Below are 24,963 nucleotides of genomic sequence, written 5' to 3' on the forward strand. Positions count from 1 at the left end.
GATAGCCACCACTTTACTCAATTTATTGGCCATTTATCATGGTCATGTGAATTTTTCTCTTCTTTAACTGAACTGAGATTCAAGCAATTAGATAAGTTTTAATTAAACTAAGAGCTGATGCACTGTGATGATTCTGGAGTGAAAACAGAACGTCTTCTATATAAATTTAAAATAAATGGAATTGCTACCTTCAATCCTTTCACAGAGTTTATGCAATGAGTGCATAGGACAGGCCTCACACAGTTTAATCTGAGTCTTGGCATTCTGTAGAGCTGCAGCAGTGCTAAAGGCTTGTTTCAGGGTAAGCATTACCTCATCAACCTAGAAGGAAAAGAAAAACAAAACAGGCTATGAAAAAATCTGGGTGTTTTACAAGACAGTATAAAAGTGAAAATATGTCATACACATCCTATCGGACTTTTAAGTCATTCCATGACTGAGTGCTTTTTTATTAGGAATGTTGTTTCCTGTTCATACTACATACAGTGACCTAGCATAAAAGTTCATAAAAGTGGTCAAGAGAACAAGGTCTTATTCCTAATTTACTACTGATTTCAAGAGGATTTTAGACAAGGGACATTGAAAATCCCACGAGGCACCTACATGACTATCTACATCTTTAGGTGCCGAAACACCTTAAAAAATTTGGCCCTTAGGCACTTTTGAAAATTTATCATACAGGTCTCTAGTTCCCTGTGGGAATCTGTGGGATTTTAGTGGCCTATTTCTGAAATGTTGCACTTTCACAGCTCTCACTGAAAACAAGCACCCCTGGGAAGTGGGGGGAGAAAATCAGGCCATAAACATGTAACTTTAAACACTCAGGCTTGAAAATTGGGTCTCTTATTGCACCCAGAGATTACAACGTTTTACCTTCCAGTAGCTGCAAACGAGCATATTAAGACCTCCACTTCTGCCAATTTGCTTCTATGCAATTTAGATTTTAGCTTGGTTGGGTACATAACTTGCAGTAGTCTTACTAAGAGTAAAGGACCTGTATTGCCCCCCTTTCACAGAGACAGTTATGAAAACTATTTTAGGAAAAAAGCCATACATTTGCCCTGCTACAAGTCTCTATGATCAAAATGCTTTTGATCTGTTGCTGCAGTTATAGCCTGTTGGTATGGGAACTTTAGGGACCAGCCTATTTAGTCTCTTGGTCCCTCACTCACTTGGATCAAAGGATTTGAAAGACAAGCTATAAGTTTCTTTGTAACCAACAAATAATCCTTATGTATTGTTTTCCAGATTCCAGTCTGTGCCCTGCTCTTTCCTCTCACAGCAGCACAAATACAGCAATGCAGCGTTCCCACACACTGCAGCACTGAGTAGGGCCAAAATCTATTTTGCATGGGAAAGACGTCAGAGGTGATAATTTTCTCCTCAGCTGGGACAGATATTCAAATGCACTTTCATCCTTTGTAGACAGACTTCTTAGTGTCTCCTTTCCCCTTATGTATTTTAAGGACACATGGCTATTAAAAGCAAACCAGCCCACGTCCTTGTTTCAGCCTGGCAGAAGGAAATTGTGTTGAAATTTCCTGTTCAGTTCTTAGAAGGCTTTCAAATATTGTACTTTAGATCCTGTCCTTTGCTGCCATCTATCAACTCTTCTGTGGAGCATGTTTGTGAGGGATGAAATGTGACTGCATGTTCAGGTTTCAGTCTACAAGCAGTCTGCTAACATTCAAAGTAGGATTATAAAAAAAGTGTTCTGTAGGTCAGGTCTCCAGCATAATTGTTCAAACAAAGCTTTGCATGGGCATGGAAGCTTGAATTAGTCTGTTTGTGTGCCATGGCATAACGTTCAATTTTGTTAAATGAAAATTATTTGATTAAGGTTATTGACAGAAACCCACTCAGAAACTCACATCTCACAATTCAATTTATTCTTGTCCTGTCACGGTAAGATTTCATGAGGCTCGTGGAATGCAGACATGACTACAAATGGCAAAGCCTTCTAGTTGGCTTTTACAAATGGCAGGGCTCTTTTCTATGGACTCTGCCCATTTAAATACTTACTTGAGTGTAATATTATTACTCTTAAAATATGTGAGGGAGTTGAGAAGGGTTTTTATTTATTTGTAAACTACCTCCTTTCTTTTAGGTCACCTGTGAATTATCAGGGATCAAATTAACCAAAGGTCAGATGAAGGCATAATTTTCCTTTAAATGACATTCTGCTGGCCATGCAATAGGTTCTCTCTCCCCTCAAATATTGACAGTGGGTCAAATCCTCAGCTGGTGTAAAGCAGCATAGTTCCATGGACTCCAACAAAGCTATGCTCAGAAACTACTTCAAGCCAGAGGTGCTACGGCATCTCTCGTATCCCTAGTTCCACCACCTATGGCAAACCTGGTTTCCACCAGCTGAGGATCTAGCCCTACATTGTTTGAAGCATTGCTAAGAATGCTTAGCCCCATAACAACTGCTGTGGTCCTCCATAATGCTCAAATAATTAGGCATTGTTTAGTGCTCTGAGGTGAGTGGAGCTGGTCAAAATTATATCTGTTAAACATATTTATTAAAAATTTGAATTTCAATGAAAATATTTTGACAAACATTTTCATCAAGTTTTTTTTATTTTTGAGACAGCTAAAGAACGGGTTCAATTTTTTTGATTTTTGAAAATTGTTTAAAGTAAAAAAAAAACTTGAAAAACATTTTAGAGGTTTTTTGTTTGTTTGTTTAAAACTAGTTCTAATTATGAGCAGTTAGGCCCTGCTTTATTAGGGGAAATAGTGCATCTCTTCTATAAATTCATGGCATTTTACCTTTCACTTTGAAACACTAATAAGTTAGAAAGCGATCAGTTGATATGGTTTCTTTGCACCGGACATTAAGAAAAGAGCTATGTGCAGCCTGAAAGCTTGTCTGTTTCACTAACAAAAGAAGGTCCAATAAAAGTTATTACCTCACACATCTTGTCTCTCTCTCCCTCAGAAAATATAGCAAAGACATTACTTTATATATGTCATATCTAAAAATTGAGTATGCTGAGTCTTACAATCACAATAGCTAATTGACTGACACATCCTTTATGTCACACATTTCAACTGTCCATTATGCAGAACAATTATAGATCAAAATTTTTGCTTCAAACCGGACGTTTCTATTTCATTTCTCAGAGTAGTTAGGAATAAAAAGGAGAGCAATCACATTTGGAAAATGGGAGGATGTGCATAGCACAGGCAAGGAGTGTGATAACTTAGTAGTAGAAACCATGGACTGGAACTCAGTACATCCAAGTTCTATTTCTGGCTCTGTTACTAAATTTAGTAATTTGGCCCCAGTTCACCAAGGTACTAAAGTACATGTCAACGGTTATTACAAGAAAGAGAAAAATTGTTCTCCTTAACCTCAGTGGACAAGAAGCAATGGGCTTAAATTGCAGCAAGGGAGGTTTAGGTTGGATATTAGGAAAAAACCTTCCTGTCAGGGTGGTTAAGCATGCGAATAAAATTGCCTAGGAGGCTGTGGAAACTCCATCACTGGAGGTTTTCAAGAGCAGGTTAGACAAACACCTGTCAGGGATGGTCTAAAATAATGCTTAGTCCTGTCATGAGTGCAGGGGACTGGACTTGATGACCTCTCAAGGTCCCCTCCAGTCCTACATTTCTATGCCTCAACAGATAAAAAGTGTGCAAGTTACTTATGGTCAAATATTCAGCTAAGCCTTTACCTAGCCACCACTTGTGCACTCAAACACATACACCTGAACTTTGCCTGTATAAACATCTGTGTCTGCAAATTCTAACACCTGGACATGTCCAGATGCTAACTATTGCCACGTGTACTTGTACCTGTATGTAGGTGTGCATTCACAATAGAGTGCAGAGATGAATCCCTGAGCCTCAGTTTACCCATGTGCAAAGTGAGGACAACACTTATCACCTTCATATAGCTGCAGAGATTCCGGGATTATTAAGTGTTTTGAGATTCTCTGATGAAAGAGGCTACCAAAATGTGAAAAACCGAGAGCTTATCTACACTTATAGTACTGCAGTGGCATCGCTGCACCTTTGCCACTGTAGCGCTTAATGATGACACTACCTACACCGACGGGAGAGCTTCTCCTGCCAGTGCAGGTACTCCACCTCCCCAGGAGGTGGTAGCTATGTTGCCAGGAGAAGCCATCCTGCCGACATAGTGCTGCCCACGTCGGGGGTTAGGATTTGCCACACCCCTGACTGACGTGGTTATACTGGCATAAGTTGGTAGCGTAGACCAAGCCTAACAGTTTATGTAAATTACTTACCAAAGATTCACTTGCACACTGGAACACGTAGCAAACATACTGGTTTATCCCAGGTTCAATAGATTCCCGACAAATAAAACCAAAGTGATCAACATGTTGTATACCCTGAAAATTTTTTTTAAAAGCATTAGTGAAGTATTTATTTTAAAATATATTTTAAAATCAGTTCAGAAATACTGTGATAATTGTATTTCAGTTCTTGCCAACAGTCATCTCTGAGATACCACCACTTTCCCCATACTGAGAATTTGCAGTGAATCAGAAAGCTATGCAGTCGCAGATATCAAGTATGGTAACTTTTTTCTTTGATAGATGGTGGCAGCCATTAAAAAAGAAAGTGTAACATGCCCATAAGTCATAGGACTTCTTACACACACAAAACCCTGAAGCAACAGCAATGAATAATGCTCAGTTTCTTTCCTCATGAAAAAATTTGACCTTCGCTACATTTCTCTGACTTATTTGTTCAAATCAGCCCCTATCTTCTCACCTTACAACACTGGAAGGTAATTCAAACCATTTCCCCTGTGGCAGTTTAGGACCTTCAATTCATTAAATAGGAAGGGACAGATTTTATACATATGAAAGAGCCACCATTCTGACCTTTATTTTGGTTAAACTCACATATTTTCTTAAAATGAGTCCCTAGCAGACCAGTTCCCAAACTCAGTATAAACTGTTTTAAACACAACTCTAGGAAGAATTACAGCAAAATCTATTGCTGTTTTCTGAATTTTCTCATTTCCTTGCATAGGGGAAGGTGTATGGGGGAGGTGGGATGACACTTGCGTCACTGTACCTGAAAAGAGTATAGCAAGCTTGTCTGTTAACTGTACTTCCAGCACTGTTCTCTAACAGGGCGTCTCAACTTGTCATTCCAATGGGACATGTGACGATTGTTTATTATTCTGCGTCACCCACAAAGACAGTGAGGCTTAACAAGAAACCCACACAGCTGCCTGTGACCCTTAAGATTATACATATAGATATATAAAATTGTATCATTTATATTTGTGGCTTGGTCAATTATAGAAATTACAGACATGCATTTTCCAGTCTGAAATGAAGCACCCTAGCATACTCATGCCACAGAAAAGCAACACATTTACTAGTGCAGAAATAAAATAACCCTGAATACACTCTGGAGAGATTGTTCCTCTCTTTCATTTTAATCAGTTTTAAGCTCATAAGGGTAAATATTCCAAGCTATAACATTGGCTAATAAATCTACAATAAACACAGGGTGTTTAACAGTGAACAAATGCTGATGAGCTCTGTGTAACCAAGTACTTGGCTTGAATAAATTAATATTTCATTTCTATTGACCATAAGATTTCTCCAGAGTTGTTGGGTTTGAGGGGTGGGGCGGGCAAGGTTGGCTTGTTCTGTGTTTTTTAAACCAAATCTTTCACTAATATGCCACAGATGTTGTGGAAACACAGAACATTTTGTTAGCACCTATTCAGTTTAGTTCTCAATAAGGCTTTTATTTTTCCCCACCCACTCAAGTTCTAGTGAAAGACTACATAAACACCAGTATGAAATCTAGTCTGAAGTGATTTATGGCTTACAAATGCCCAGTTTGGAAGAAGTTGTAGATATCTCTCTAAGAAAGGGTGACCAGACAGCAATTGTGAAAAATCGGGGAGGGGGTGTGTGTGGGGGGGTAATAGGAACCTATATATAAAAAAAGACCCAAAAAGCGGGACTGTCCCTATAAAAATAGGGATCCTGGGTCTGACAGGGCTAAGGCGGGTGAGGTAATCTTTTATTGGACCAACTTCTGCTGGTGAGACAAGCTTTTGAGTTACACAGAACTCTTCTTCAGGTCTGGGAAACTCACTCAAAGCATCACAGCTAAGCACAAGGTCGAACATATAGTTTAGCATAAGTAGTTAGCACATACATTCAGACTATGTGCTCACTACTTATGCTAAACTATATGTTCGACCTTGTGCTTAGCTGTGATGCTTTGAGTGAGTTTCCCAGACCTGAAGAAGAGTTCTGTGTAACTCAAAAACTTGTCTCCCTCACCAACATAAGTTGGTCTAATAAAAGATATAACCTCAAACACCTTGTCTCAGTTAAGAAGAAAGCAGGAACAAAGAGGACTGTCTAAGATACAAGGCCAGTTCCTACCATACTTTAAATATCAGTGACTTCACTGCCAGTGTTGTTCTCCTGAGCTGCCCATGGGTTCACCTGCTGTCTACCAGGACCCTCATGGAAACTAGCAGCTGCCACTCATGACATTCCCCCAGTAAACAAAGTTTTTGGACCCAGGGCATCCACAGGTTCTCTTCTTTCTTACGTCTCCTTCTTGTGTGCCTGCCTGATCTGTGTATGCTATAAATACTATTATTTCATCTTTATCATTTGCCTACGTAGGCCAGATTTCCCTATTCCTCTTGCAGTCCCCTTTGCCCTCCATCCGAAGCAACAGTATATGCTAATCCCAGTTCTAGTTTGCAAGCTATATAGCCATGCAACACAGATACAAGGGAAGATTTGACTGGTGTTATCTGAACATCTGAAAAGAGTGCTTTGGATCAGATGCTGGTCTAAGAACCATCAGAAAATGCATTTGGAGACCTTAAATAGCTCTTGTACTGACCACATGGAATTCCCAACTTTAGAATTGCTGCTACTACTAAATTCTCCAAATGAGGTAGAAGCCATGGCTCTGTCCCCACCTCAGCGGCAGAGCTAGTCCCACACTGGGGAGAGGCACACTCTGTATCCTATCGCAAGGTAGCAGAACAGCTGTGCTCCTTGTGAAAGCCTTCACTGAAATACAGTGTCACCACCATAGAGCACCTCCAAACTGGAGATTTCAGGCGACTGCCTAAATTGAACAGAGTGGTCTCTTTCCTTAAGTTAACAAAATTCACATCTAGCTGCAGGTGAATGATGACCTATTCATCAATTCACAGAATTCACAGTTACAGAATGCTACAATTCACAGAAATTCACTAGTTCTGTGTACATCTTCAGACTGTGAGCTCTGAGGCAGGGACTGTGCTTTCCTTTGTATCTGTGCCATTCTTAGCACTTTGTGGAAGTTAACACAAACCAGTAAGTGGCATTTGGAGGCCCAGAATTTCTACACTTTGAATTACTGTTGCCTGATCCATCACAAGAAGGAGGGTCTACCCCTGTAGTCTACAATAGTAGCAACCGGATGATTGATCAAATTTAAAATCCATCTTCCTCCAGTGCCGACACCAAAACTATACTGCGGTTTATCACTTCTAAACTGTAGCATGTGTTCTTCTCATTCAAAATATGATTACCTCAAACATCACTCTATAGATAATATTTAACATTTCCAAAGTACTCAGGTGGGGAAGAAGGGGCACAGAATAGCTGTCTTACCATGTTTTTATTAGGGTTCTATAGAGAAAGCCAAAATCTAGTTATACAGGTGTTAACTAAAACAAAGTTATAATTGTTTTTTAAAAAAAAAAAAGACATATGATGTACAACCACTATGTTTAAAGATATTCTGTACTGTGTTTTCATTTAATCTTCTATAATCAACAAAAGCTTTGATTGACTATTTCTGCTGCCCACTGAATAAAAAAGTCATCAGAGCGTCTCCAAATCAAAAAAGTCCCTTCCCAGATGTACTGGAAGCTACTCAATAAATGCATACCTGAGAACATGAGGAGATATCTTTAAAATTCTTTTCAAGCACAACAGATTTGGTGTCTGGGCTGATAAGGTTAATTTCAAATCGTCCAACCTTTGAAAACAAAAATTTAAATCAGACTGTTTTATAAGGCACAAATGAATAATACACCAAATGAAGTTCAATGACTAGGCAGATTCTGCCATCTTTGCATTTGCTACTCACGTTGAATAGTAGTTTACTCATAGGGTGACCAGACAGCAAGTGTGAAAAATCAGGATGGGAGCTGGGGGGAATAGGAGCCTATATAAAAAAAAGACCCCAAAATCGCAACTGTCCCTATAAAATCGGGACATCTGGTCACCCTACTTACCGAGTGAATGAAGATGGCAGAATGTAGCATTTTAGGAAAAAGGAAAATGAGGGAGGGGAATTGCAGAAAATTTCAGCAAAAATGGCAAAGTATTCAGTTTGGGGGTAAAACAAAAACAAAAAAAAAACCAAACAAACAAAGTTGCAGGAATCAGACACGGTTTAAGTTTTATTCCATTAAAAGTCAGTTTTTGACGGGCCCTAATTAAAGCTCTGTTAGACTGATCTGAAACAATCAAGGTAAGTTACAAGCCTTATTACACCAAAAACCACCATCCAGATGAGTTTTTAAAATGCAAATACAAAACAGTTTGGGTCTTCAGTTCTTTGCTGCTGTTTATTTTAAAATAAAGGTGATGTATTTAGCCTCTTTTTAATTGCCAACGAGAACAGATTATTTGCTGCAGTGAATTTCCCTTCTGCTTTCTCATGAACTGCTCTCCAAGGGCACACGAATATAGTCTATGGAGCTTGAGGGGTTTTTCAGCTAAGGCCCTTTCACCACCAGTGATGGGCTGTGGGTTTCTAAATGGCAATATATTTCCTCACATCCGTTAGTGTTTCTCAAGAGGATGAAAATGCAAGTCTGTTCTCTAAAATGGGGGAAGGACGGGGGGGGGGGGGAGAGGGAGAAAATTCCTAAGCATTTAGCAGCCTATCAGTTTAAAAAGCAAAAAGATCTTTGGCTTTTATGGGTCACCTGTTCTAACAATTTTCTCTTGTTTCCTTAGCGCATATGCTCTGAAATCTTTAAACGTACTTCAGGGGAGAGAAGAAAGACTAAAGGATTTGGGGATGAAGCCACTGAGCAGATCTTAGAAGTATAATTTTTCAACAGACTATTCCTATTCTGGAAATGAGGAACTTCTTAGCATCACTGAAATTTAACATAAAAAGAGAAGGAGTCAAACTGCACATTATTTTTCACAGCTTTAACTACTTGTTCATTTTAGTAACACAAAAGGGAGCTTTTGTTCGCTCTGTTCAAAAATGTTATGGATAGAGAAATCAATCCACAAAAGCACTTGAAAGAAGTCTGAATACTAGCATCAGATTCTAAGACAAAATACACTTAAATTTGATGTTAATATTGTCAAATTAACAGATAAGCAATTATATTCCCTTCAAGTTTACGAAACTCATATGTTTTAAACTTTAGCTTCCCCCAAACTAACTGGGATACAAATTATTCAATATTATTTAGAGAGTCTCCCCAGTATGGTTTCATGTATTGTAATACAAAGTAGAAAAGCAAACGATTTTTGGCTTAACAGAAATTGTTTGCATAAGAAGTTTCAATATGCAGCAGTGACAATAATTGTCTAAGTCAAGCTCTCCTAATTCTATTGTATGCATGAAATTGTGAGTACTGCTATGGCACCTACCTGAAACAGCATTGTTCTGTTCTTCTCAGAGTCTGAGGGTTGAACATGACTGGGTGCACTTGCATGTCTCCTGCGTGGCTGTGTTTTCAGGCTGGTATCATGAACCTTCCTTTGCATAACTGCAGTGACGCTGTTGCACCGGGAGCGGAATTCCTGCTGCTCATCAAAGCCAGAATCCTCCAAAATTCGCTCGGGGAAAGAGACACGGGTGCCAGCCAGGTTGGTCTGGCCTCCAATTGTAAAGATCCCCGTGTGCCCGGTGGTGGTGCTCGTGCCATCTAGCTCCTCAAATGGACTATCTGACGGAGAAGCTGGCACGTCTCCTTCATACAAGGTTAAATCTGAGCTGGAATCTGTGCTCCGCTGCTCACTCAACAGTTTCAGGCGCTGGCGCTCATGTAGGCTGAATTTCTCAATGCACTCATCAATTAGAGTGGAGGGGGCTTTCTTATGGGCCACAGTCACCTTTCCACAGTACAAAACCTCAAATTTTTGGGAATTGTAGAAGGCATCTTCACTATCCTTACCAGGCTTGGCATCCTCTTTCAGGGCTGCTTTGGACACTTGCCTTATGCTGCTGATCACATCAGGAACCTGGGTGACAATTAAAAATCTTCATTAAGGAAACCAGAAATTAAAGACCAAAGCCACAAATGTCCAACACGCAACGCCTTTAAAAAAAATGGATTAGAATTTGACTGAGTAATAGAATGTCAGAGAAAAGCCATCATGATCCTCAACTGATTTGGCAGAAAAGGCTTTGTTAGTACAGCCCCAAGGATGTTCCCAATAAGATTTCAGTCTTAGGCAACATAAATATTCACGCAAGTAACAGTTTAGCTACTGCAGTATGTGCTACCAGCTTCATGCCTTGAAATACATAACTAGTCATTCCTGAATCCTGTATGCACCCTTTCAGACGGGGAAACAATGTCAAGTATTTTTCTAGAGCCTTACAATTAAGCTACTAACACACCCTTTAATACAGTAAATCAGGCATACCAGCTCCAACGTCTAATTCTGGTGTTTTGTACAGCTGCAGAGGAAATCATGGTTTTGATTTCCTTGGGAGCAAGGTGTACAATGCAAAGCTTCACGTACACAAGGCAACAGAGCAAGATGCGTGCATTTCAGGGATATTAATCATACACGTGAATTTTGTAGTCTCTCAAAATACTACCCTGTTAATCCTATCAGTGCATAGCAATAGTGGGCTACATTCACAACTTACATTATTGGCCACAACATAATTAACTTCACTGAAGTTGCAAGTTCATATCTGAAAATCCTGATTTTTCCATCAGTTACTAAAACCTGGTAGCTTTACTGACTAGAGTGATTTTTTTCCCCCCCTTCAGTATGTTGATTTCTTTGAGTGCTCCCAGTTATGTTTTGGCCTCAAAGGCAGTCTGACCAAAGTATGGCAAAGGTATTCTTACAGAGATGCTTAATTGTGGAACTTGCTTCCTATTTCTATTCAGAATGACCCATCTGTTACAGCATTTAACACTATACTAAAAGCAGCATCTCATCACCTTTGAAATTGTTTCTCTACATTATGGTTTACTGTAAAAGCCTTCTGACACCCTGATCTAAGCTTTCAGATCTCGAAGCATTAATCTAACTCTTGTCATTTCATGAGGTACCAGCTGTTAAAATTTGGAACTGCGGCTGGGTGTGTGTGTGTGGGGGGGGGGAAGGGTGATGACAATTAGGCAAGGTAGTAATCAGAATGAAAATTTAAAGGATCGCACTTCTCATCTAATTAGTTAAAGTTATGTATTTAGTATTGATAAATCCTCTCAAAAGTACTTTCAAATTTAAATGTTTCCAAGTGCAAGATGACCTACAGTGGACAAATGAAATGAAGTGGCTAAACTATGAAGGAAATGGAATATTTTCCATGCTTAATTTCATAGGGCTGTTGTAGCTCCTCTTGAGTCCACAGGAAAAAACTACTTATGAATCGGTCTCAACTGACCTTTCAGATTTCCTTGAGGGGAATGTTTCCTCACACTCCAAATAGCATTTATTTAAAGTTACTGAAAAGTACTATACTGACAACATTACTAAATTACTTGTCAGCAGTGCTTTCCGGTCCACCAATGAAAACAGTAGATAGACCAGTACAAAACTTTCAGGGCTAGAAGTATGTCCCAGCACTGGTTCCAGGATCAATTTATAGTGCTGAACTTGGTCATCAACATACAATAGGCCTTATTCTAACAAAGATACCCATCAGAGAAGGTCTCTCATGAAACTGAAAGTCCTCTGAAACACTGCATGTTAACTGGAGGTAAATTGAAAAGCTATTTGTCAAGAAACTGTGAGCCTCATGGAATATTGGGTACAATGGTAAATTGCATAGAAATGGAGACTGAAAAAAATAAGTTTACTCAGGTGTGTTGTAATGGAGAAAGATCATTGTCTGTGTGTTAATACAAAATGACCTCATGTCTAAACTGGTAATATGGACTTTGAACACTTTCTATATCAAAATACTGTCCCTTTATTACTTGGCATCAGCCAAAGGGAATAAGGAGTAAGCACTTCAATGACAGATGTGCCAGACTGCCCCCAAAATGCTCACCCCTGTCAGCATGAGTGCAGGAACAGGCACATAAAAATTCTGTTTAAAGCCTTTAGTCTTGCTTAGTCAGTCTAAGAGTATTCTTTTGAGTGAAGCCCTGGAAGCTCTTAGAGAACACAGAATAGGCATGCTGTATTCTGCTTCATTCATTTACTTTTCTAACTTGCATAAAGCTGGATGCAAGATCATTATCCTCTGGAATTATTGAAAGGGTCTTTGGGGATAAGTGCTGAGAGACATTCTTCAAAGTCTGGAAAACAAGACTCAGGAGTCAGAAGTCTAACTAAGAACAGAAGATACATCTCTGGAAGCTGTGTCAAAACAGTGGGCACAGAAACTCAGTCATGAAGGACTGGGGTAGGATGCGGTATTCCTTGGTACATGGGAGGGTGGGAGGGGGAAGAGACACAGATCAAGATGGGTGGAAGATAACAGAGATGTAGTCCTCAATGAGAACAAAGGCCTCTGATACTTTTGGAAAATGCTGGTTTAGAAATCAAGTTAAAGATACTGTACTGCACATTACCACAAGTGCAGGCTTCAAAAAGAGTACAGTGAAATTTAAATAGCCATGTTCCACTGTATTGGGGTCATGCTGAATCTGGTCAGCATATACCAGAATTTAATAGGCAATATACCTTTAAACTAAAAGGGAGGTGGACTTTTAAACCTGGTGATTTACGTAAGGATTTTAATAGGCTGTAAATATTTTATTAATTAATCCACTTCATCGAACTGGATGTAGTTGCTAGTGATCGAGTAAGGAGAGAGGAGCTGTGATATTTTCAGTGTGCTGATGATACTCCGCTCTGCATCTCCCAAGGTCCGCATGAGACAGCAGCTTGAAAGTAGGCAAACTAGCTGCAGCTCAGCCCAGAGGAGGCAGCTCTGAAAGCCAACCAGAAGAAAATTACAAAAGATTAAATCGGGGGACTGTTGTGAGGACATGTGACTGCCTCTTGTAATGCAGGCTTCCCTTACAATTTAGAGCTCATATTAGAGCCAAGGCTGCTGCTGGATTCACAGGTAGCAGCTGTTGTGAAAAAGCACTCTCTCACCCCTCCTGCACCTGGCAAGGCAAATACGATCTTCCTATGGGATATGGATCTTGTAGGCTACTGCAATGCACTATCTGCAGGCTGCACCTTAAAACCATTTACTGTAGAAACTAAAGCTAGCATAGAACGTGGTTGCAATGCTCCTCAATGGGAGCATCTGACACCAGCGCTCCACCTTAGCCAGAGGTCAGATTTATTAAACATTTTGGACATGCTCCAAATATATATCTTTGTTTGTGGGTGTGAGAGTGGAAGCAGGTTGAGAGAGAGAGAGGTTAGATATGGGGCTATTACAAGCCTTTTGGAATGGAGGGTAAATATCTTTTTTGTGCAGAAAGTATTACAAAAGGTGTACACACACACACACACACTTTATTTTGTATCGTGTAATTTTAAATGTAGAAGTTCTCAGAACTTTGGATAGATACTTAAATAAAGTAAAAGTTAGGAATCTCTGTGTGCTTTACAGATACACTTTCACGCTGGAATCCTTACTTATCCCAGTTTAACTACCCATTAGGGTATTAGATGAAAGCATACGATCATTTTAAAAAGACAAATACAGTGGGGAAAAATACATATTAAAACTTACTGACAGGACTTGCAAACAAGTTCAAGTAGTGTTTTTGAAAGTTTTAGTGTAGGTGTCTAGCATTAATATCAAGTATATAACAGTTCTGCTTGTTGTTTTTAAAGTGGCAGAGCTGATAAAAGTTTAGACTTTAGAGACTACCAGTTTTGATAAAGGATGCATGCTGCAGCAAAGAAAACAGCACAAAGGAAAACCATTGTTACAGCTCTAGAATGGGACAAGTAACTCCATGGCAACATTGGATCTTTTCTTCAAGAATAGAAGTGACAGAAGAGTTTAGAGTCCTAGTAGACTGTTCTCCCTTCAGTATTCACAACTACATTCACTGAGTGGAAGAATGGACCCCAAAACAATATATGGTACAAAATCAGAAAAAGTTTCCAGTTTCCACCAAAAAAAAAAAACTAACTACAAGCAGGTTATTCACAAAGATTCAAAAAGCACAAATGCATACTTGCTACATATTGGCATAAAAAACAGCTAAATGGGTTTTTAGATTTCACTGTGAAATATAGGGAAACTGTAATGCCTTATTAAGTTGATTTCTAACTTCATAAAGCTTCTAAAGGGAATTTAAGCATCACGAAGGCAAATTGTCCCAGTTTATTTAAAAATAACAGAAGTCCACTATTCTTACGATGTGTAAGAGAGACTTACAACCTAGTATTACTCAGTCAGGTTTAATGTATTGAACACCTTCTGTTGTGAGTAGAGGTCACTCAGCTCTAAATTGAATCACACATACACACAGACCTTCAACTTTACTAGTATGTCAGATATATTTTGTATGCAGTGTTGTTGTAGCCTTGTCAGTTGCACAATATTAGAGAGACAAGGTGGGTTATCCCATCCCACCTAGTCACAGACATATTTTCAAAATACATAGGAAGCAGAAAGAACACCATACATCAACATTTGAAGAGTGGTACCTTTGGGTTTGGATTCCAGTTGAATAGCCAAGGCATTCTCAGGGTACACTGAAATAAATGACAATGTTTCTAACGAATAGGGGGTACTTAAGAATAGATTTCTGCTATAAATAAAAGCACAGAAAGCTTCTCCCACTACAGAAGCTGGGAATAATTTCACTACGTTTCCTCAAACTCAGTTCATTATATCATACTCCAGCCCGCCACGAGGCCTCTAGACAGTAACAGTTGGTGCTTCAAAAGCCAAGTGCTCCCTGATTTGCCACTGGAACCACACAGGCTACATAGGATTTGAACAGCCACATTTTATCTTAAAAAATAAACAAACAGTACATGTTCTGATTACAGTTAACAGGAACAGAGAGATTTCTGACATCTACTGATTTGGGAAATAATAGCATCAAAATCATATTTTTAGGGAACCTTGTCAGAGATCATATTTACATAATACTTATAAGAGTTTCTTTATAAGGCTTTCAGCCTCTGACAGATTGAAAATTCACAAAATAATTAAAAAACAAGAGAGGACCAGTATAATGAAACAAGGAATGAATCCATATGGTCTGCTGAAGCTAGAAAACTTTCAAAAGAATAACTGGTGAAGATGTGAAATTCTTTTATGTTCATATTCATAGTTAGCTGCACAGAAGCAAGTGAAGACATTTTATAACATAGGGCTAAAGTAGGTGTGGGCAAACTTTTTGGCCTCAGGGCCACATCTGGGTATGGAAATTGTATGGCGGGCCAAGGGGATAGGGGTGCGGGAGAGGGTGAGGCCTCTGGCTGGGGGTGCGGGCTCTGGGGTGTGGCCAGAAATGAGGAGCTCAGGGCTAGGGCTGAGGATTGGAGTGAGGGTGGTGGGAGGTGAGGACTCCAGCTGGGGATGCAGGCTCTGGTGTGGGGCCATGGATGAGGGGTTTGGGCTGGGATCAAGGGGTTCTGAAGGCAGGATGGGGACCAGGGCTTGGGCTGGGGTGCAGCGGGGTGGCTCAGGGGTGCAGGCTCCTTGCAGCGCTTACCTCAAGCAGCTCCCAGAAGCAGCGGCATGTTCTCTCTCCGGCTCCTAAGCGGAGGTGTGGCCAGGCAGCTCTGCGCACTGCCCTGTCCCCAGGCACAGCTTCCACAGCTCCCATTGGCTGTGGTTCCTGGCCAATGGGAGCTGCAGGGTGGGGCTTGGGGTGGGGGCAGCATGTGGAGCCCCTGGCTGCCCCTACGCATAGAAGCTGGAGGGGGGGACACGCTGACTGCTTCCCAGGAGCTGCAAGGAGTCACGGCACATGTGGACCAGGGCAAGCAAGCCCCGAACCCCGCTCTCCAGTGAGACCTTGAGGGCCAGATTTAAAAGTCTGATGTGCTGGATGTGGCCTGCAAGCCATAGTTTGCACACCCCAGGCTAAAGTTTACTCAGTTACACTGGTGCAACAGAAGATAAGTCTGATTTACTAAATTCTATCTAAAGGAATCTTATATAAATTATGTAGTAATAAGGAAAAGGCCACCTTATGACTTACAAGCTACATTGTCATTTCAAATTTGAATCTGCATGCTAATAAGTAGAATTGAGCAAATTGTTTTTCAATTTCATGGCTAACCAAAAAAAAAAAAAATCTGAAGAAAGTTTGGTTCATTTAGAACCGAAAACTAATTTTTTTTCCCCAATTTCTCACCAAAGCAAAAAAAAAAAAAGTTTGTTTGGGTTGATTCAATCTTACTTTTCAAAAATGTCATTTCTATTCAACATTTTGTTTAAAATAATATTTTTGAATCCATTTTGACATTTCCAAAATTTGTTTTATTTCCAGCCAAAATTATTTGCCAAATACAACCCAAATTTGCAAATAATTTCAGTGCCCCCTAGCATCCAGGGGTCACTGGGTCACAAGTGGCAGAGGGCATAAATGGTGCATCGGCGTTTACAGGAATCCCCTGCAACTGATATCTACTTAATAGTTACCAAAGGGTGGCATGTAAGGTCTTTATTGGGAGCCCGCACCCCACTGGTCATCATAACTGGAAAATGTATGTAAGGATATTATTTTTAAAAACATATGTATCTATACTGTGTTCTTAAAGTATAAGAGACAAGGTGGATATAGCAATATATTTTAGTACACCAATTTCTAGGGGTGTAAGAGACAAGCTTTTAAGCTTCACAGAGCTCTTCTCTGTGAGACTTGGAAACTTGGGACCAACACGACTACAACATTGCAAACAACATTCTTAAAGTCTGTAAGTTAAGATAGGTCACCAGGAGGTGATAAACAGGTTCTGGTCAGGCAAGCGGTAGTAGATACTTATCACCCTGGCAGGTTATTGTGTATTGTGAGACTTACAATGTAAGTCTACTTGCATAGGGAGCCACCAGCTGATCAAGATTGCAAAGCTGACAAGAGATCACAAAATCTGAAGGAAGAACACACAGCAGGGAGGGTGTCCTGTTTATGACAAAGATCAAAAAATTTGTCTGGTGTATCAGGACAATGCAAGGAGTCACATGATATCCTTCACCTAAGGGACAAGCTGCCAACATGCTTGTCTTATGAACAGAGGGTCACAGCCAGCCTGGCTATTTAATTTTCGGAGAAAGACTTTGGATGAGCTAAAACTTCATTACACAGTAAAATGTCTCGTTAGTTAAATCTAGGCTCTAGAAAGTACTTCTCAAATCTCTATTCTTTGTTCATTAAAGAACTACCTGTTTTCACTATTAACAAATCTAAGCGCTGCGAGTTAAGCAGAGCAGTAATCCTGGGGTGAAGCCAGTAACTTGGGGGTACTGTTCTGTTGGGAGTAGTGGATCTGTGAATTCTGTGAGGGTCCAGTGGACAAGGGGCTGGACACTCCAGGGGGATGCTTGGAAGATTCGAGGGCTGGAGTGTGCCTATCACTAACTTGCAGAGGGACAGCAGAGCTTACACAGGCTGAGAGGGGAGTGCTTGCATTGCCTGTGAAGTCCAGGAGGTGACCCCTGGCCAGAACGGAAAGGCTTCCTCATGCTAAGAGCAGGTGGTAGCAAAGTGCCTCACAACCCTGGTCCCCCAAAATGCATTTTCCAGCAAATGTACTAGTCACTAAAAAACCTTCACCCAACTCATCTAATAACCCTATTGGCAACCTGGCTGAATTTACTCAGTGTATTTTCTGCTTGCTGCCTGTGGTGCAGCTATAACTCTTCAAAATACAATTCCACATAGCGAGCATTCAAGTCTTTTGAAAGTCTGAAACTACAGAAACCTGCTATACAAAACCCCCAAACACGCTCCTGGCAGTACTCAGAGTATTGCTGCTCATTACTAATTGTGCTGCATTCTTTGCTAATAGCCAGACAAAGGCCTAAATACAGAATTGGTTAAAATGATTTAATTATACATCAGTAATTCGATGTAATTTATGTTGAGGGGTAGAAAGGTGAAGTTGTTTGAGGAGAACCAACCAACAGGAGAGTGGTGATGGATGCCTGTGTTAGGTGTTAAGCCTTCCTCTTGTTTTTTCTACAATCTTACAGATTAATCAATATGCAAGTCTCCTTTTATATCATACTGGAATTTGGCCCAGTATCTGTAGTACAAATTAACAGAAACAAATACAGATCAGAACAAATATCAAGAAATGTTTGCCATCAACTTCTATTTTGTTCTACTGTCGGTTTGGGCTGAGACAGAAAACCTAAAAAACACAGGACTTGTTAAAGAAAGAAACACCAAGGTGCAGCATGAAAATCCAAATGCAGAGAAAAAAGCCCAGGGACTAGGGCTGGGGAGAAGACTCTCTGGAATGTGGGTTTTGGTTTGCAAAAGGGGGCTCCAGACTGGGCTGGCACTGACTGCAGCTCCAAGGAAATGGCTGCCAGGCCCCAGCGGCCCCTAGGCGCATGGGCAGCCAGGCAGCTCTGCATGGTGTGCACTGCCTTCGCACATGCAGGCACCACCTCCTGCAGCTCCCATTGGTTGCAGTTCCCGGTCAATGGGAGCTGTGGAGCCAGTACTCAGGGCGAGGGCAGCGTGCAGAGCTTCCCTGGCTGCCACAGTGCCGAGGGGCCGCAGGGAATTGGTGGCTGCTTCCGGTTGCTGTATGGAGCTAGGGCAAGCAGGGATCCTGCCTTAGCCTCGGGTTCCTGCTGGCCGCCAACTGGCCTTTCAACAGCCCAGTCAGCAGAGCCAACCAGAGCTGCCAGGGTCCCTTTTCGACTGGGCATTCCAGTTGAAAACTGGATGCCTGGCAACCCTAGCTTTCCGCCTGGCTTCAAGTGGATACGCTTCCATTCAGGTCTTGACAAAACTGCTTCTCAGCTGTGGGCAAGAACGGTTACACAGAGATGTAGGTCTTCATTATACTACCAATGCACCCTCACACATAGTAAGGTTCTACATGTGAAGATAATACAGTCTATTTCCAAAAGCAGAGCAGAGTGCTTCCACAGTGCAAAGGGGGGAGAAACATTTTAAACAGGGAAGCTAGAAATTTTAAAATTGTCATGAAATACTTATTTTATCTCATTTTAGAAATGACTGATGCATTTTGATTTAATGAAACTGAGCATAGTCAGACTGTAATTGCTGTGTAATATATAAAATCAGACAACAGTGTTACATGATTTGCCTGTGGAAACACACGTTAAGCAGCTAGCTTATTTTGAGTGGACAAAGTAAGACATGTTCCTTCCTCAGAGCTTTTAATCGAAATAGATACCATAAAGAACACAGACTGTAAGAGAAAGAAGTCAACAGGCAAAAGGGATTATTAGGGAGGAAAAGAATACATGGAACAGGTGACTACTTGGCTGGTTGGAGTAGACATTGGGTTTTCTCTTTTAAACTATTTAAGGAAATACTGTGGCAAACACAACATACCTAGATAAATTGTTAATAGTTTTCAACTCTTTACAAGGAATATATACAGAAATATTTTCTTACTGGGGAATTCTCTCAATTCTTCCACTAAGTATTTTGAAATTGGTAGCCAGTGTTTGAAATTCAAGTTATATTACTCTCCTTCCTTCAAACAAAACCTATGTTTTTATACCAGTCTTCTTTAAACGCATTATATAAATCAACAGAAAAAGCATGTGTCCCACTGGAACAGAAAATGCCTATAGTACTTTAGATACAAGTGTCCTATGAGCACGATAGCATTATTTAAATAAGTAAACATCTAAAACATCAAACCATTTATTTTGAGCATGTGGAAATAATTTCAGGATTTGATTTCCAAAACAGATAAACCCTGAAACCTCTCCTTTTCTAAGGGTTTAAGAGTAGCTCGTTTGACTTGAAGTTCCATACTGTATCTCCTCAGTCTTATGTGTCCTCCATTTCTCCTTCAGTCTTTGAAATTTTGTGCTTTCGTACCTTACACTAGATATTAAATATACACATTGCTAGTGAAAACAGAGCATTTATTATTGTCCTTTTGACCAAAGATGCAAGTATGTCATGTAACTTTCAGCCCTCTATCACTGCTAGCATGTGTGTGCTTCTTTAAAGCCTTAACTTTTTTTTTTTTAAATTGATCTCCTGAATGGCTAATGCATTTGCTGCATTCCACGTCATAAATTTTGCAAGGGAATAATAGATCCCACTCTGTCCACTGTTCATTGCATAATAATGGTACTGTACAGCCAAACTTTATTGAAGTTGTAGAGTAAGCTAATAGGGGCATGCCAGACAGACCAAAAGTTGTATATATTTTATAATGAATCCATTATATCAAGGTATCAAGGTTCTGATTAAAATTCATCTTCTTACATGAAAAACTGGTAGGTGAGGATTCAAGATACAATTATTTTCAAGAACTATCAAAATATTTCCCCTATTCAAGGTAGGCATGGATCTTATTTTACCCCTCTCTCTCCCCCCACTCTTACAACTAGAATTTCATTAGCGTTCCAAGTAAATAGGTCCGAGACAAATTCACCCCTTATGTACGTGGGTACAATTCTGACTTCAGTGGATGCCAGCAATGATTTGGGGCCTTTGCATCTTACTCATTATTCCCCTTCTGTCAAAGGATTAATGTGAAGAAAAATGTACCACAGCAAGAGCCTCAGACACCTCATAGTCCCCCAGGGATCTCACTAGGTCAATATATTGACCTTGGAGATGCTCAGTTACTATAAAGATGGCACCAATACAAAGGTTTAAGTAGACAGAGGACAGTTTTCACTTCCTAGAAAAGTCAGAAACTTTTCCAGTGGAATCATTAACTGTGAGCCTCCACATCAGGCTAGTAATTCATCAGTGATTAGTAAAGAATTTGGATCCTCAATCCAAAGAACAAATTTCCTTTGATTACTTTACCTGCACTTGTAGGAAGTGAGTGATATCCTTCAAAATTCATCAGTACGTGGTATCATGACAGGACCTGCATTGCTATTAGGCAAAGAAGTTATCTACCAGGAGGGAATCAGAATATAGAGAAAGAATGCTAAGAAGCAGATGCACACTTCTTACTAAAAAAGATTCACATTTTCAACTTTACATTATTAGCTGCATTGCCTAATGACCTTGAAAACAAGTTCTCTCTGTCAGGTAAAGTATGGTAATGTCTGCCAGTATTTAAAAAAAATCTCCCTATGTACAACTATGACACAAGCCCTCACTAGTCAGAAGTTGGGATGATCCTGTAATGTTAAAGATTTATTCAGCTACAAAGTTAATGGTCGAAATATTACAAACATCGTAGATGACAAGAACATGGTAGTATAATTTCTTCTGAAACCACAAACTGACAGCAAATGAAATAATTCAATGTCAGCATAAGCCTTGTACTGTAAACAAAGAACAAGACAGCTATAAACGTGATCTTGAATATGGCATTTTGAGCCACATGGGTTCCACTAACATATATATATATACACACACACACACACACACACACTTCCACAATTTTAGGAGATTCTTGCAAAATAGCCTGAAGTGTTAGAACATGAAAAAAAATAGAGTGTGGCAGTTATTTCTCACTGGAATGGACTTTCTTCAACAAAACCTTCAATGATTGTTGAGTATCTGTCAGAGGCAAAGGAAAAATCAAATTAATGATAATGTGCTGTTATTCAATCTGTGATGGAACACCAAAAAGCTAAGTGACCTCATTCAAAAATGTGATAATCTAGTTACAGCCTTCAATCACTGATTATCATTCCTAAGGCTACCATATAAAGACTTTCTGAATTGCTCTTAAGTTAATTGTGAACAAAATTTTAGCTAATACATTTAAAGTGAGTTTGAAAGTTCAAAATTACTTCAAGCAAAGATTTTAAAATGGAGAAATATTGGTTTTTAAATGGTTTTTAGTGATGAAAAACTTGGCCATGATATCATATAATTTTATTTCATTTTGCTTCCATCATTGAAATTGCAAAATAACTTTACACTAAAACAGTTAGAGAACTGATCAGCAGGAAGAAAAAAAATGAAGTATTATATGCAAAGGAGAGGCACTACACTTATAAAGGAGTTTTGAAATGAAAGGACTTGATGAGACAAAGACACTAAGTTCATTCCACAGAGAAAGAGACCTATAGGAGAAGACTCTTGCACCAAGTATGAAGAGTTTGTGGATGGACCGAGGCTACTGATGGATAGGTGAAGGAAGGGGGGTGAAGAAAGAAGAGGGATAAGAGGCAAGTTCCTGGAAAGTCAGAATATTGTAGTGCTCCATTTTAAGAGACAACTGCTTGTGCAGTCCAATGACGAAAAGTTGCACTGAAGGAAGAAGCATTTGTAGTCAGCATTCTGTAGTAAATACTAGTCTAGGTGAATATTCAAACATTTAGTGCACAATAGTTAATACTGAGTTCACAGTTGCACAATACTTTAACAGTCTATACGTCAGCACTCACTATTTCAGGCAATCTGGTCTCCTTGTGGTTAGTTCTCCACACTGTCGTGAAAGATCCAAAACTTCTTCAAGCTTCTGGATTTAGTCATGCTCCCTAGTTCTGCCAGGGATCAGATGGCTGCAAAGGCAGAGTCCTGAGAGCTTGGTGAACCCATATGCCACTGGTGTAATATGGCAAGTCCCAGGTTCCTGTCTAGACATGGGATCTAAAAATCCATTTTCCAAAACGAAAAATAGTATGTTGCACTCGTTATGCTAGATTAAACAGCAGCAATTGCATGACATTTCAGTGTGGTCTTTATTTTGAAGCATGCTGTGCTTCATGACATTTCAGTGTGGTCTTTATTTTGAAGCATTGACCCAAAGGAACACTCTTGGCGGGTGGCAGTTGGTAAGTTTTTCAGAATGACAACAACTGATGTAATGGTTTTCACACTACCCAGGCAGTTACTTCAAGTACCTTAAGATGTTAAAAATATCTTTGGGTGTGTGGGTTTTTCCAGTATAAGCCACAATCAAGAAATTATATTGTTTTCTTCCTATTATTAATTATTATTATTATTATTATTCAGTTTACTGTGGCAAGATGGCCAATTTAGTCTGGTGGGTCCTGCGCTTTTCTTGGCGGGGAGCTAAGATGCCATCCTTTGCCCCTGCTCTTGGGTGCTGAGGCCTCCACTACTAGCCCGGGAAGGTGGTAGAGTAGGGAAGCGGGGGAGGGGTCTGGGTTTGCTCCTTGCTCCAAGTCCCAGCCCCTCTCAACCCCTGTGGGTTTCTTACCCTCATCCCCCTTAGGTGGGGTTACCCTCGGTCCTTAGATACTGGGGGGAAGGGAGTCTCCCTGTCCTGCTGGGCAGCGTCTCCCTTACTCTAATTCTCAGGTCTTCCAAATCTCTCAATGCACCTCCAAGCTCCAGTCCTTCCTCCTCCTCCACCTCTGTGTGCCTGACTTAGGGGGTTTTATTAGGTTCCTAACAGGGCTTTAATTGACTGCAGGTGCTTCAATTAACCTGCAGCCACCTTCCCTAGTCTACAGGGAACCATGCCTTAATTTGCCTTGAGCTTATATATTTCCCCACTAGCACTCTCCCACTGCTCCCTGGCCCTCCTGTATCACATAACCTATATAGTGTCACTTTGGATGGTGAAACATTTGGCTTGCTGATCTATATCATGAACATTGGGATGAGGTCACTTGCTTATTCACACACTGAGAAATTACTATGAGCATTGAGCCATTTATTAAAATGGGAGAACACAAGAAAAGACGAAGCTGACAAGTTCTTAACCGGCAGCATGTCAACAGAATTTTCATATTGTGAATGTCTGGAGATCCTGTTCCCAATAAAGTTCTCACTGACTTTTAGCAAGCAGAATTTGGCCTTTAGCAGAAAGATTCAAAGACTGAAAAATAAGGTAGAATGTCAACTGTTGTCTCAGTGAAAGTGAATGAACTCTTTTTAGAACTGTCAAATTATGTTTCAGAAAGTTACTTCCTAATGTCATATCCAGGAAGGCACTGAATGTCAACCTAGCTGGATTTTAGAGCTTTTCTTTCACTTAGTCTGGGCAGCAAGCTTTCTTCAACAAAAACTATTAAGTGGTGGTTAGCAAAAGCATTACTGACCACAAAACAAGAAATCCTCAGAATAGAACTATTCTAAAATTTATTCCAAACCCAATCATTAGCATTAAAACCAGATGACAAAACAAGGAGTAATGGTCTCAAGTTGCGGTGGGGGAGGTTTAGGTTGGATATTAGGAAAAACTTTTTCACTAGAGGATGGTGAAACACTGGAATGCGTTACCTAGGGAGGTGGTGGAATCTCCTTCCTTAGAAGTTTTTAAGGTCAGGCTTGACAAAGCCCTGGCTGGGATGATTTAGTTGGGGATTGGTCCTGCTTTGAGCAGGGGGTTGGACTAGATGACCTCCTGAGGTCCCTTCCCACCCTGATAGTCTATGATTCTATGATTCAGACATGCTATAACATTTTCTCTTCTGGGATCTAGCTTTATGGCATATGTTTCAGGTGTTTGTGCTAACTGAGATCTCTGGGTGTTGTTCACGTTCAAAGGCGAGATTATTAACATTAGCTGATAAAAGTGGAACTCAAGCATGCATGCCTTTGAGTTACAGCTGTGACAATGCCCAGAGGGGCCAATAAACAAGAGCAAGACTTTTTTGTGATTTGATGTAGTTAAGACAATTACACAGACAGCCACCAATACACACACTGCAGGACACTGAACTTGTAGCCAAGTAGGAAAAAGACCTACAGGGCTTAATTAACTGGGTTTCTAATACTTT

The 24,963-nt window shown here is 40.1% G+C and overlaps 1 protein-coding gene across 3 annotated transcripts in view; it reads right to left on the minus strand.

The window, feature by feature from the left end:
- The window catches only part of TBC1D4 (TBC1 domain family member 4), a 158,263-nt gene that overhangs the window by 55,709 nt on the left and 77,591 nt on the right, over positions 1-24,963 (minus strand). For all 3 annotated transcript variants that reach the window (XM_084622579.1, XM_084622580.1, XM_084622581.1), the window contains exons 2-5: positions 9,648-10,241; positions 7,915-8,004; positions 4,260-4,364; positions 189-321 (exon numbers count right to left, since the gene is read on the minus strand). In XM_084622579.1, coding sequence (XP_084478705.1) covers positions 189-321; positions 4,260-4,364; positions 7,915-8,004; positions 9,648-10,241 — 922 coding nt within the window. The remainder of the gene's footprint in view (positions 1-188; positions 322-4,259; positions 4,365-7,914; positions 8,005-9,647; positions 10,242-24,963) is intronic.

Source organism: Lepidochelys olivacea (assembly GCF_965140295.1).
Source record: "Lepidochelys olivacea isolate rLepOli2 genome assembly, chromosome: 1".
Taxonomy (NCBI): Eukaryota; Metazoa; Chordata; order Testudines; family Cheloniidae; genus Lepidochelys; species Lepidochelys olivacea.